The sequence below is a fragment of the Mirounga leonina genome, unplaced genomic scaffold (assembly GCF_011800145.1).
Source record: "Mirounga leonina isolate KUSES-001 unplaced genomic scaffold, KU_Mleo_1.0 Mir_91, whole genome shotgun sequence".
In the NCBI taxonomy this organism is placed as follows: domain Eukaryota; kingdom Metazoa; phylum Chordata; class Mammalia; order Carnivora; family Phocidae; genus Mirounga; species Mirounga leonina.
The window spans coordinates 31,339,117-31,352,596 of record NW_023270839.1 but is presented as its reverse complement, the minus strand read 5'-3'; the positions used below and the strand labels follow the sequence as shown (position 1 = coordinate 31,352,596).

Below are 13,480 nucleotides of genomic sequence, written 5' to 3'. Positions count from 1 at the left end.
TTTATAATATTTATGTGTCTGATTGTATACAACCTGGTCTAACATATTTATAGATAGATAAAACTCTTGTCTAACAGAGGAACTGTTTTTTTTCTTTTTAGCATTACATGTATTAAATGCCTTAATACTATACAGATACGTGAATTACTGTTTATATCCTAGACTCGTTAAATCTGACTTTTCTGTTTTCTACCTTTTAACAGGTCCAGAGGACCAGGCAGTTGGTAACTTCACCCAGTCCAATGAGTTCTTCTGACGGCAAAGTTCTTCCCCTCAACGTACAAGTGGTCACTCAGCACATGCAGTCTGTGAAACAGGCACCAAAGACTCCTCAGAACGTTCCAGCCAGTCCTGGTGGGGATCGTTCTGCCCGGCACCGCTACCCTCAGATCTTACCCAAACCAGCCAACACCAGTGCACTCACCATTCGCTCCCCAACTACTGTCCTCTTTACTAGCAGCCCCATCAAAACCGCTGTTGTACCCACTTCACACATGAGTTCTCTAAATGTGGTGAAAATGACAGCAATATCCCTCACGCCCAGCAACAGTAGTGCCCCTCTTAAACATTCTGCCTCAGTGAACAGTGCTACAGGAACAACAGAAGAATCAAGGACCATTCCACAGATCAAGAATGGTTCTGTTGTTTCACTTCAGTCTCCTGGATCCAGGACCAGCAGCACCGGGGGAGCATCTGCCGTGGAAGTCAAAATGGAACCTGAAACGTCATCAGATGAGCATCCTGTACAGTGCCAAGAGAATTCTGATGGGACTAAAGCTCCCAAAACAACACCTAGTGCCCTTTTGGGGCAGAAAAGTAATACGGATGGAGTAGTGCAAAAACCTTCAAATGAAGGTGTCACTGAAGCAAAAGCAACCAAGGTCTGTGACCAGAGGACCAAATGTAAAAGCCGCTGTACTGAAACTCTGCCAGGCGCTTCGACAGGCAATAATCCAAGCACTGTCACCCTCTCAGTTGCCACTCAGAACTTAACTTTCACCAGCACCAGCTCACCAGCTAATGGTGACTCAATAAATAAAGACCCTAAATTATGCACTAAAAGTCCAAGAAAGCGACTGTCTTCTGCATTGCAAGAGTCCCAGGTGCCTCCCATAAAGAAACCAATTGTGGAACAGCTTTCTGCAGTTATCCTAGAAGGTCAGAAACCAGGCAGTGTTGAGAAGGACCAAAAGGTTCCACATTCAGGGAAAATAGAAAGTTCAACAGCCGGTGCTCAGATTCCTAGCAAGGTATCAATGAATGTCAATTCGCACATAGTGGCAAATCGACTCTTGAGTTCTTCTGCTCTCATTGCCGGTGATTCAGCTTCAGAACAGCAAACACCATCATCATCTCCAGATATAAAAGTAAAACTTGAAGGGAATGTCTTTCTTTTGGACGGTGATTCAAAACCAGATGGCAGCTTTAATTCAAATGAATGGCAGCAGGTCAGTAAGGATTCTGAGTTTATATCTGCCGGCTGTGAACAACAGCAAGATATCAGTGTTATGACAATTCCTGAGCACTCTGATATCAATGACTTAGAGAAATCTGTTTGGGAATTAGAAGGAATGCCACAGGACACTTATACCCAGCAGCTGCATAGCCAGATACAAGAATCTTCTTTGAATCAAATACAAGCACAGTCTTCAGATCAGTTACCTCTACAGTCTGAACTGAAAGAGTTTGAGCCTTCTGTTTCCCAAACAAATGAAAGCTACTTTCCTTTTGACGATGAGCTTACACAAGATAGTATTGTGGAAGAGCTGGTGCTTATGGAGCAGCAAATATCAATGAACAATTCTCATTCTTACAGTAACTGTTTGGGAATGACCCTTCAGAGTCAGTCAGTAACTCCAGGAGCTCCAATGTCATCTCATGCCTCCGGTACCCACTTCTATCATCCAATCCACAGCAATGGCACTCCGATCCACACACCCACACCCACTCCTACCCCAACCCCAACCCCAACCCCAACCCCAACTCCAACATCAGAAATGATTGCTGGGTCTCAGAGTCTGTCACGGGAGAGCCCTTGCTCCAGGCTAGCCCAGACCACACCTGTGGATAGTGCTTTAGGAAGTAGCCGACACACACCCATTGGTACTCCACATTCTAACTGCAGCAGTAGTGTCCCTCCCAGCCCTGTTGAATGCAGGAATCCATTTGCATTTACCCCAATAAGCTCCAGTATGGCGTATCATGATGCCAGCATTATCTCAAGTAGTCCTGTGAAACCGATGCAAAGACCCATGGCCACACACCCTGACAAAACCAAGCTTGAATGGATGAATAATGGGTATAGTGGGGTTAGTAATTCATCAGTTTCTGGCCATGGCATTCTCCCAAGCTATCAGGAACTAGTGGAAGACCGTTTCAGGAAACCTCATGCTTTTGCTGTGCCTGGACAGTCTTACCAGTCTCAATCCAGACATCATGACACTCATTTCGGTCGCTTGACTCCTGTCTCTCCTGTGCAGCATCAAGGTGCCACTGTAAATAACACCAACAAACAGGAGGGTTTTGCAGTCCCTGCCCCTCTTGATAATAAAGGGACTAATTCATCTGCCAGCAGCAACTTCAGATGCCGGAGTGTGAGCCCTGCTGTTCATCGCCAACGTAATCTTAGTGGAAGCACCCTGTACCCCGTATCTAATATCCCCCGATCTAATGTGACCCCCTTTGGAAGTCCAGTAACCCCAGAGGCTCACGTTTTCACAAATGTTCACACAGATGCGTGTGCCAACAACATAGCTCAAAGAAGTCAGTCAGTTCCATTGACGGTCATGATGCAGACAGCCTTCCCGAATGCTCTTCAGAAGCAAACAAACAGTAAAAAAATAACCAGTGTCTTGTTGAGTAAACTTGATTCTGACAATGATGACTCAGTGAGAGGTTTGGGCGTGAACAACCTGCCCTCCAATTACACAGCCCGGATGAATCTCACTCAGATTTTGGAGACTTCCACTGTTTTTCCTAGTGCCAATCCACAGAATATGATCGATTCCAGCACTTCTGTTTATGAATTCCAAACACCACCTTACCTCACTAAAAGTCATAGCACCGATCAGATCAGCTTTTCTCCTGGAGATAATCAAGCACAATCAGAAATCGGAGAGCAACAATTAGATTTCAGTAGCACTGTTAAAGACCTGCTGAGTGGAGACAGCTTGCAAACCAACCAGCAGCTGGTAGGTCAGGTAGCGTCTGACCTCACTAATCCTGCGTCTGATTTCTCGAGTGACATCAGGCTGTCTTCTGAGCTCTCAGGCAGCATCAATGATTTGAACACTTTAGACCCAAACCTACTGTTTGATCCAGGTCGTCAGCAGGGACAAGATGATGAAGCTACACTGGAAGAATTAAAAAATGACCCATTATTTCAACAAATTTGCAGTGAATCCATGAGCTCTATGACTTCATCAGGTTTTGAGTGGATAGAAAGCAAGGACCATCCTACTGTTGAAATGTTGGGTTAAATAGTGTTTTATAATATGTAGCACACTGTATCTAAAGACATATGTATTGTATTTGTCTTAATGGAAGTGCCTCCCGCAGCAGAAACACTTAATATTAATTGTGACATTTTAAAAGAGTTTGCTGCAGAAGTGGTTTCTTCTTCAGTAGGAAATGGTTAGACTTGCCTCAGTTCTTAACAAGTTTCTGAAGACAGTAGGCTGTAGAAGAGCAAGTATTAGGTTTTAAATTTTGTAATGTTCCCCCATTTAATCACATTGTTTGCTAGTAAACAATTGACTAACCAGCTTTTACAAGAGCATTCTAGATCTTTATTTTGTGTAAGTTCATTTTAATTCATCAGTTGATCTGCACAGAATGTAGAGGAAACCATTGATTTTAGGTATAGGTTATTTTTTGTTGTTGTTGGCATTATCTTTTAGATATGAAATCATAGCTAAGGTAAACTGTAGACAAGAAGGTCTTCCTTGAAACAGGGATAATATTCAGGTTATTATCGGTATTTAGGCTTGAAGCATAGAGCTACTGTAGAATGAAAAAAATCTCTGTAGGACTTTCTGGGACTTCAGTACCATTTGCACCTGCATTTTGAAGGGCTTAAATAGGAGAAAATAATGGAAAATTAAATATTAATTTAAGGAAAGCAAAAGCTGCACTAAAATTTTTTAAAGGAAAAAGTAGTAGCCATTTATATTTGTGACCTTGCATTAGTCTTATTTTAAAATTTGATTTTTAATATGGAGCCAGCACACACAGAGACATGCATGTACATGTGTGCACACGCACACACACAAGTAAAATAACTCCAAATATTGCAATTTAATAGAATAAGTACAAGCGTGTTAGAAAAATACTTTATGTTTTATTATTTGGTAGTTGAGATAGGGGAAGTTAGAAGGAAAATAAAAGCATTTCCTTAGTTTCATCACAACGGCTACATGCATACATAAAAATACTATTTAAGATTTAATTTGAAGTTTTTAATTATAATATTCCTAAGTCCTCAATTTAGTGACTGACTCCTTCACTCCTGAATATAGTAATACAAGTTGATCATGGGATCCCTTTGAAAAACAAATAAACCGGAGGGAGATAACATAAAAAAACAAACAAAAAACATTTCACCACCTGAGGTCTGAAGCCACAAATCTTTATGTCGCTGATAAAACAAAGGGGATATCAATAGTACTTGAAGAAGAGGAGCATTTTATTACATGCTTAATTTATTTATTGTGATAACCACAGTTGCAAAAGAAGCACTCAGGATGTGTTTTAAAATGTTTCTCTGTATGGCTCCCATTTTGTTTTATGAATAATTATTTATGAATTTCTTGTTGACACAAATCTGCTCACTAGTTGACAGCTCCATCTGAGTGAATTTAGGATTACTTTCACATAGATTTAAAAATTGCCATTAAGTTTTTAAAGCTAACATTAAACCACTGCTGTGCTACCTTGAACCTAGCTAGCTGAGCTTTCCTTTACCCTAATTAGTAAGCCAGTCAGAAGACTACAATCAATGAATATTTAACAAATGTGATGAAGGGTTTGATTTGATAAGGTTTAATTGTTCAATAAATTTGCAAGGTAGGGTATTACCATATTTTGACAAATAAACGGTGCTAGGGTTGGCTCGGAGGTTTCTATATTGGCATGTCGTAGTCATTGGCATTTGTGTGTGTTTGCTGTTACCTTGACTTCGTGATCTGTTGGATGTTTTCTCTTGATGCTAGTTACTTCTTCACTGTACCCTGAGACACAGCACTACTGCACACCAAAGTATGCAACACCCAAAGGAAACTGTGCGATTTCTTTTGACAAATGGTGGGAGCCTTTCTATACGAGATACTCTGAAGAGGAGATTTTGAGGCCATTCTAATCCCTTGTTTACATTATTAGCTTCCTACTAATACAAAAATAACGGAAATCCTTTTTTATGAAAATATAAAGACTGGAGGATTTTTAACCCTCTGTACAGTATTGCAGCAAACACTTTAAATCTGGTTGAATTCGTCCAGCAAACTTCCTGGGGTTCATATATTGCACTAAATTTGTTGAACCTGTGGTAGGCACATCTCTTAGGATAAATGCAACCAATACAGTCCACAGATTAAACTTTTTAAATGTGTTTCATTATGAAAAGACAAAATGTCATCAAAGTGACAGATAAAATTGTCTTATGTAGCAATGTGCATTGATCTCAATGAGATATTTCTATTTCTTATTCTCTTACATGAGAATATTACAGCAGGAAGAATTAAGTTTAGTTTGCTTCACCATGTTAATACATGATCACAAAATGTGCATGAGTGTTATTGACTTATCTTGTACAGTACTAGGTATTCCTGTAACCACTTTTTTTTCCCCCCTTGGCTGTATTAAAGCTGGTTCAGTGTTAACCAGGCAAGCATAGTTATTCACAAGTTATTACTTTTTTATGTTTACTAATTCTGCTTAGTTATTGTTGAATATGTTCTTTTCTCAAATTATTTTCATTGTTTTCATGTTTAAAACATTTTTCATACTGTTTATCATGATAAGACTTCATGAAGTAAATAATTTTGCATATAATTGCAATAAGCACTGACTTTTGAACTGAAAAGAAGGAAAGTTTTTTTTTTTTTGTGCAGTGCATCTGAGGTTCATATAATAGTCTTGTACTATAATGTGCTTTACTACACCATAAATGACAAAAAACAAGCCCTGTTTCATGTTTTCATTTAGTGCAAAAAGTCAGATTTCCCCAGTGTTTTGTTGTCTGTTGTACCTGCTGAAACTACAGTAGTTGAATATTGCAGTAGCATTTCAGTTCTCTTTTTTTATTGAAAGTGCTCAAAAATTGTTTTTTAAATGTTTTCAAAAACAATTAAAAACATTTTATATTAAACTGACTGGGTCTTAAGGTGATTTGTGGTGTCTATCTTATATAGGCAGTGTGCCATTTTCAAACAGACCTGATGCCATTCTTCCTTAGATCTCATGAAATTCATAGAAATGGATAAAAATCAGCACAAGGCTGGATAGTGCTGTTAATCTGCTCTCTGCTATTAATCCAGAAGGATACACAGATCTCATTTTATTCGTCAGAACTCTGCTGTTCTCTTAGGATGCATTACTGATGAGTGGGACATGGCATAGAGCTTTATCTTGTCCAAAAAAAAATACTTGCTTTTGCTTATTCACATAATGCTTGCTTTCAAGTGCTAGTCTGTGTCGTACCTGGATATGTATATTTTTGAAGCTGTGAATAGAAAAATAGTAGGAAAAAGTGGAGAAAATTCTAAAGCACAGCTGTGCCCCAAGGCAACATAAGCATTTTGGTGAAGCAGAACCTGAGCTGTAGGTGTGGAATCATAAATGAGCAGATAGAAATTTCAACTCCTGTAGAGTAATGACACCAGGGCCTGAGACGGGAGTTTCCTCACTCCTGAGACTTAAGATGCAGCAACAACCAGTGCCTGGGACTATAACTTCTATTGTAACCAGGACCTGAGCCAAACAGTCTACTCACCTGTGTATACAGATCTGTGTGGAACTGTGATAGCCCTGCTGTCACCACAGAACTGCAACCCTGACTGGACAGGTGGAGGAAGCAATTACAGAAGGAAACGAGGGAGTAGCGATTGAGAAGGGGAGAGATAAGAAGCAGGAAGACGCCCACACAAAATGAGCCTGTAAACCAAAATTCTAAAGTACTTGAAGAAAGCGAAACTAATCCTAAGACCATCAGCACTTAAGATAAAAAGTAATGAACTACCTGGATGTTAACTTTAAAATAGACATGTTAGGATTCTCAATGACAAAAATTTTGTTTAATAATCAAGAGCAGGCAAAAAACCAGTGGATACAGTGAACCAATAAGAAAATCTGGGGGGAAGGTACTGTTTAACATCTGAGGTGCTTTGGCCTGCACATTACAGAAAACCTAACACTGGCTAAAACCGTAAGGACATTTAGCTTAATTTTGAAGATGGAATGTCAGGGTTTCATTCAGCGGCTCAATGTTATAAAGAAATCTCTGTTTCTGTTGCATCATCTTCAGCTTTGCTTTTCTGTGTCTGTTGTGTCGTGGTCACAGGATGCCTATCACAGCTCCAAGCTTCATACATCCCAAACAAGGTGGTAAGGGCAGCTCCCTGCCTTTTATCAAAAGAGAAAATCCTTACCAGAATCTCCCATTAAGCACTCCCTCCTCACCCTCCAGCCCCTCTTTAGTCTCTTTGGACAAAACTAGGTCAGAGGTCCACCTAAAAGCCAATCAGTTTAGATTGTTGATTCATCCTTTATAGCTAGAGGAAGGGCCCATTTTAGGCTCCGTCCCAGGACCCTAAAATGAGTTCGTAACCTAAGAAAGATACTAAGGCCTCAAGATCTTGTTCCCACCCTTGAGGGGCTCACAGTCTTGTGAGGAACCAATTACACGTATTTCTCAAAGTACATGTATATACTTTTCATAAATATATATGTCCCAATACAATATGCTATATAGAAGAAAAGAGGTGAGAATTCACACTCTGAGGAGCTAAGAACAGGACAAAAGAAGGTTCATAATAAGAACTACATTTAGAAATAGCTGTTAACTGGTGTAAACTCTTAACCGATATCCTGTCTTCCCTCTGAGTTAAAGAATCAGGTATTAGTATTATAAAGGCAAATTTCCTAAACACCTATTACCATGATAGAAGACCAAAATGTTTATTTTGCTAAATATATGAAGCAGAGATTGATTATGATGTCCACTGCTATAAATGAATTTTTAAATAACTAGATGGGATCATTTTTCAATATTACATAATCTGAGATTTTTAAAAATATGTATATGACCAGCCCTGGAGCTATAGTCTGCATCCAAGGATAGAAAGGGAAAAACAAAAAGACTACAATTTTTTTTTTTAAGATTTTATTTATTTATTTGAGAGAGAGAAAGAGCACGAGAGGGGGGAGGGTCAGAGGGAAAAGCAGACTCCCTGCCGAGCAGGGAGCCCGGTGCGGGACTTGATCCTGGGACTCCAGGATCATGACCTGAGCCGAAGGCAGTCGCTTAACCAACTGAGCCACCCAGGCGCCCAAGACTACAATTTTTAAGATAGATTTTATTTCTAAGAAGTACTTAATTTTGGAGAGAAGGGAAATTTTTACAAATAAAATGTATAATGAGAATGTTATTACTACTATATATAGAATATTTCCTTGCAATAGACCTTCTATTAAGTATTTTGCACATATTCTCATTTCCTCACCTCAGAATAATTCTGGAAGAATACCATTTTTCAAGTGAGAAAATTTTAGCTTGGGGATTAACTGGTAGGGATAACAGCTGATAACAGGAGAGCCAGGTCTATAACTTGATTCCAAAGCCTCGTTTTAACCATTATGCTATACTTAAGATATTTGTTCAAACTTTCATTTGGTGACTTTTTTGAAAATTTTCTTCTGGTGTAAAATTTAGAATTAGGTTTGAATTTGTGGGGATTTTATTTCTCTTAAGCCTCCAATCTTTCTATCTCTTACACTTCCTTTTCACTTTTGTTGCTTTGGGATTTTACCTGTATTTTATAACTTTCCCCTAAATTATTTAGTTCCTTTTCTTCCCTTCCCACCATGGAAATACATGCCCTAAGGTATTAGAAGTCAAGGGAGAAAATAAGATTTACATACAAAATTGGGTTTTACACACAACTTTGCAAGTACCTTTCTTAGAGGTATACCTAATCATTTATTTTTAAACCACTTAACATTTCATCAGGAAATAAAAATTAGGCTGTTTGTTGAATAAATGATGAAGCGCCTAAAATATGTCAGTCTCTGTGCCAGTTGCTAAAGAAGACATTTTGAGATTTTACAATATAAAGAAGACGCAAATGAACAGGCTTGCAGGACTGCTGTTTGCCACTAATAACATTCACCTAGCCATCTGCATGAAAGACTACATTTACCAGCTTCCCTTGTAGTTAAATGGAGCCACTTAAAAGTGCTCAACCAAAAAGGATGTCATCAAAAGATTTGTGTGCAATTTCTTTGAAGTGTACTTGCCCTCCTTCCTCCCTGCTGGCTGGAATGCACCTGCGATGACTAGAACTCTAGTTAGCTCCCGTAGTCTTTGAGGTAAAGCCACACAATAGGGATGATGGAGTAACAATACAGAAGGAGCCTGAGGCCCTGATGACAGTAAGGGGAACTGCGGGCTAGTCCTGACTGCTTGCCTCTGAATGTGTTTTACCTGAGAGAATTTTTTTTTTAAAAGATATTATTTATTTGAGAGAGCGAGAACACAAGCAGGGGGAGGGGCAGAGGGAGAAGCAGACTCCCTGCTAAGCAGGGAGCCCCATGCAGGACTCCGTCCCAGGACCCTGGGATCATGACCTGAGCCAAAAGTAGATGCTTAACCGACTAAGCCACCCAGGAGCCCTAAGAGAGAAATTTCTTCCTGGTTTAAGTCAGTTACTTTGACTGTTCTGTCACAACACAAATCCAAATTATAACAGGTTTTCAGCAGCAGTGGGAAATGTTAGATTAGCTTGAGGATCATTAAACCATCTTGGATTCCCCTCAGAATGGCACACTGCATCTCTTTTTCATTGGAATTGGTAAGTTATGAGAGGCTCATAAAGAATACCCTGATTTTAGCACAGCACTTGAATACTGTTTCATATCTGTCCAAAGACAGAGAGAGAGAAAAGATAAAATTAGGTAGATTACAGACTGCTTAAATAATTGAAGAGAATTAATGAATCAAAGTAAAAGGCATTACAACATTCTGGTCATTAGTTTCAGACCTGGTTTTAAGTCTCAGCTCTGCTATTTATAACCTGGGCAAGTTATTTGAATATGAGTTATGATATCTATCTGGAGAGCATTTTTTAGTAGTGGCCCATATCGTTCTGGACTGTTGATTATTTTTGCCAATATCTTTTTTTTTTTTTAATATTTTATTTATTTATTTGACAGAGAGAGGCATAGCGAGAGCAGGAACACAAGCAGGGGGAGTGGGAGAGGGAGAAGCAGGCTCCCCGCGGAGCAGGGAGCCCGATGCGGGACTCGATCCCAGGACCCCAGGATCATGACCTGAGCCGAAGGCAGACGCTTAACGACTGAGCCACCCAGGTGTCCCTATTTTTGCCAATATCTTGAATGAAAACAAGTTTTCTATGGCAAATATTGTGGACTGGCTTGCTCAATTTCTGTCCCAGCCTTTTCCTGATATGCAGATTCTGGGAAGCCAAAAATTACATTTTCTTGACTTCTTCACAGTTTAGGTTCTGAATATGAATTACATTCCATCTATCAGGTGCATTCCTGAAAGATCTGGAAGATGAAAATGAAGCAGAAGCTATCTTCCTACTTGCTTTCAGTAACTTCCTTGCAAATAAGCTCACAGTGACAAAGTTTTGCAGCAGCAGTGTTCTTGAATTCATTCTTGAGATTCTTACATACCAAGGGTCCACATTCCATTGCCAAGTCACCAGCTCTTTGAACATCAAGATGCAGTCAAGCGGTGGCAGTGATGGTAGCAGCAGGAGCAGCAGCGGCTTCCTGGTCTACCTTCCTCGTCTCTGGAGGGATTCCAGGTATGAACTCATTCCCTTGATGGTCAACTACCATGTTCGGTTAGTGATTTCTTTTTTTTTTTTTTAAAGATTTTATTTATTCATTTGAGACACAGAGATACAGAGAGAGAGAGAGAGCATGAGCAGTGGGAGAGGCAGAGGCAGAAGGAGAGGAAGAAGCAGACTCCCTGCTGAGTCAGGAGCCCGACGTGGGGCTCGATCCCAGGACCCTGGGATCATGACCTGAGCCGAAGGCAGACGCTTAACCATCTGAGCCACCCAGGCGCCCCTCGGTTAGTGATTTCTTTTTTCTTTTTTTTTTTAAGATTTTATTTATTTATTTGAGACAGAGAGAATGAGACAGAGAGCACACGAGAGGGGGGAGGGTCAGAGGGAGAAGCAGACTTCTTGCCGAGCAGGGAGCCCGATGCGGGACTCGATCCCGGGACTCCAGGATCATGACCTTAACCAACTGAGCCACCCAGGCACCCTCGGTTAGTGATTTCTTAAGGCACAGGCTAAAGATTATGTATAAGCACATAATTCCCTGCATTAAATCTTTTTCTGCTTAAAATACCTAGAATAAGCATTTCCTACACTTACCTCTTAGCTATGCCTAGCCTGTAGGCTAGGAGTCAAGAACATCTGAGATCTAGACCTGGTTCTGTCATTCTTTTCCCCTTTTTGTACTTAATTAAGAATAATGATCACTGTACTGGTTACTTCCCAGAATCTTTTATGAAGTTCAGTAGAATATGACAATATTTTATAAACCATATGTATAAGCTCTTATGATTGTTTTTTTTTTTTAAGATTTTATTTATTTATTTGAGAGAGCGAGAATGAGAGAGAGCACATGAGAGGGGGGAGGGTCAGAGGGAGAAGCAGAATCCCTGCCGAGCAAGGAGCCCAATGCGGGACTCGATCCCGGGACTCCAGGATCATGACCTGAGCCGAAGGCAGTCGCTTAACCAACTGAGCCGCCCAGGCGCCCCAGCTCTTATGATTGTTATATATGCCTACATAAAAGGGCAGACCTATATCTAGGAGAGGGAAAAATTATTTTTCTTTTTAGCGCATAAGTGTTATGTTTTACTTGAAGCCAAAAACCCACATCCATCAGGAGTTAAAGTAAAAATGTATATTCAGAAAAAGGGCTGAACTTTGTATTTAGGTATATGACCATAAACAAGACATAACTTAATAAAATTTAGGCTAACCTGTTGTCATCTGAGCACATTTGTTTGACTGGTATCTACACAGATCATCTAAATCATGAGACCTCTTGTATTTGGATTTCACATATTTGAAATACACACGATTTAAATATCCTACACAAGTCCACCCCTAGTTCACTATGATCTCTTCACTTAATTTTTCACAATCTTACCTCACCCTCAGAAGAGTTCTGAAATGACTGTCTCGAAAATTACTAGTGATTCCGTAATTGGTAAACCCAGTGACATCATTCTTTTGTTTCTATAACTTTATATTCTGATTCACTTCCTCCCCAAACTCTTCATTCTTGGTTTCTTTCAGGGATCAGCTTTCACTGCCTATTATTTAATATAGAAATCTTTTGATGTTCTATGATTGGCTTTTCTCTTTTTAGTCTACTCTCTCTCTCCTTGGTCATTTCAAACACTCCTACAGCTCTACCTGATGGCTTCTAAATCTAAATTTTCAGATTTGACCTCTCTCAGATTTGACTTTTAATCTCAAAATCTACATGCTTCCAATTTGAAATTCATTCTCTCTTCTCCCAACCATCCCCTCTTCTTATTATCTGTTAACAATGTTATCATCATTGCAGTCACCCAACTGAAACCTCATGTGCCCTTTCCTTCAACCTCTCCTCAACATCAAGTTAGTTTCCAAGTCCTATACCTTTGAGGTACATATCTCTTTGTCTTCCTTTCCCTGTTGATCCGGCACTGGTACATGGATCATTTCTCACTTAAAATACTGAATTCTCTCTCATTTCTCTAATAATTTTTTTTTAAGATTTTATTTATTTATTTGGCAGAGAGACAGTGAGAGAGAGAACACAAGCAGGGGGAGCGGGAGAGGGAGAAGAAGCCTCCCCACCGAGCAGGGAGCCCAACACCGGGCTCTATCTCAGGACCTTGGGATCATGACCTGCGCCGAAGGCAGATGCTTAATGACTGAGTCCATCAGGCATCCTTCACTTCTCTAGTAATTTTAAAAGAGTGTCACCATAGAAATATTTAACTCTAAAAATCTTTGATATTCAGAATACTCTTCATATATGTAACCAGTTAAGAAGATACAAAGCAAGAGAAGATCCTTTTTACGGTAGCAACCAAAAAGGCTAAATATCCAGGCATGAACTTAATAAAAACATGCAAAATTTATATAAGGAAAACTTTTAAAACACTTTTACTGAAAGGCACAAGGTAGACCAGAAAAAATGAGATGAGAGACCATGTTCTTAG

At 39.7% G+C, this 13,480-nt stretch overlaps 1 protein-coding gene across 4 annotated transcripts in view; it reads left to right on the top strand.

Moving 5' to 3' along the window:
• Window positions 1-6,328, top strand: part of RFX7 (regulatory factor X7) — a 140,731-nt gene extending 134,403 nt beyond the window's left edge. For all 4 annotated transcript variants that reach the window (XM_034994380.1, XM_034994381.1, XM_034994382.1 and 1 more), the window contains one exon: window positions 204-6,328. In XM_034994380.1, coding sequence (XP_034850271.1) covers window positions 204-3,479 — 3,276 coding nt within the window. In that variant the 3' untranslated portion in view covers window positions 3,480-6,328. The remainder of the gene's footprint in view (window positions 1-203) is intronic.
• The last annotated feature ends 7,152 nt before the right edge of the window (window positions 6,329-13,480 follow it).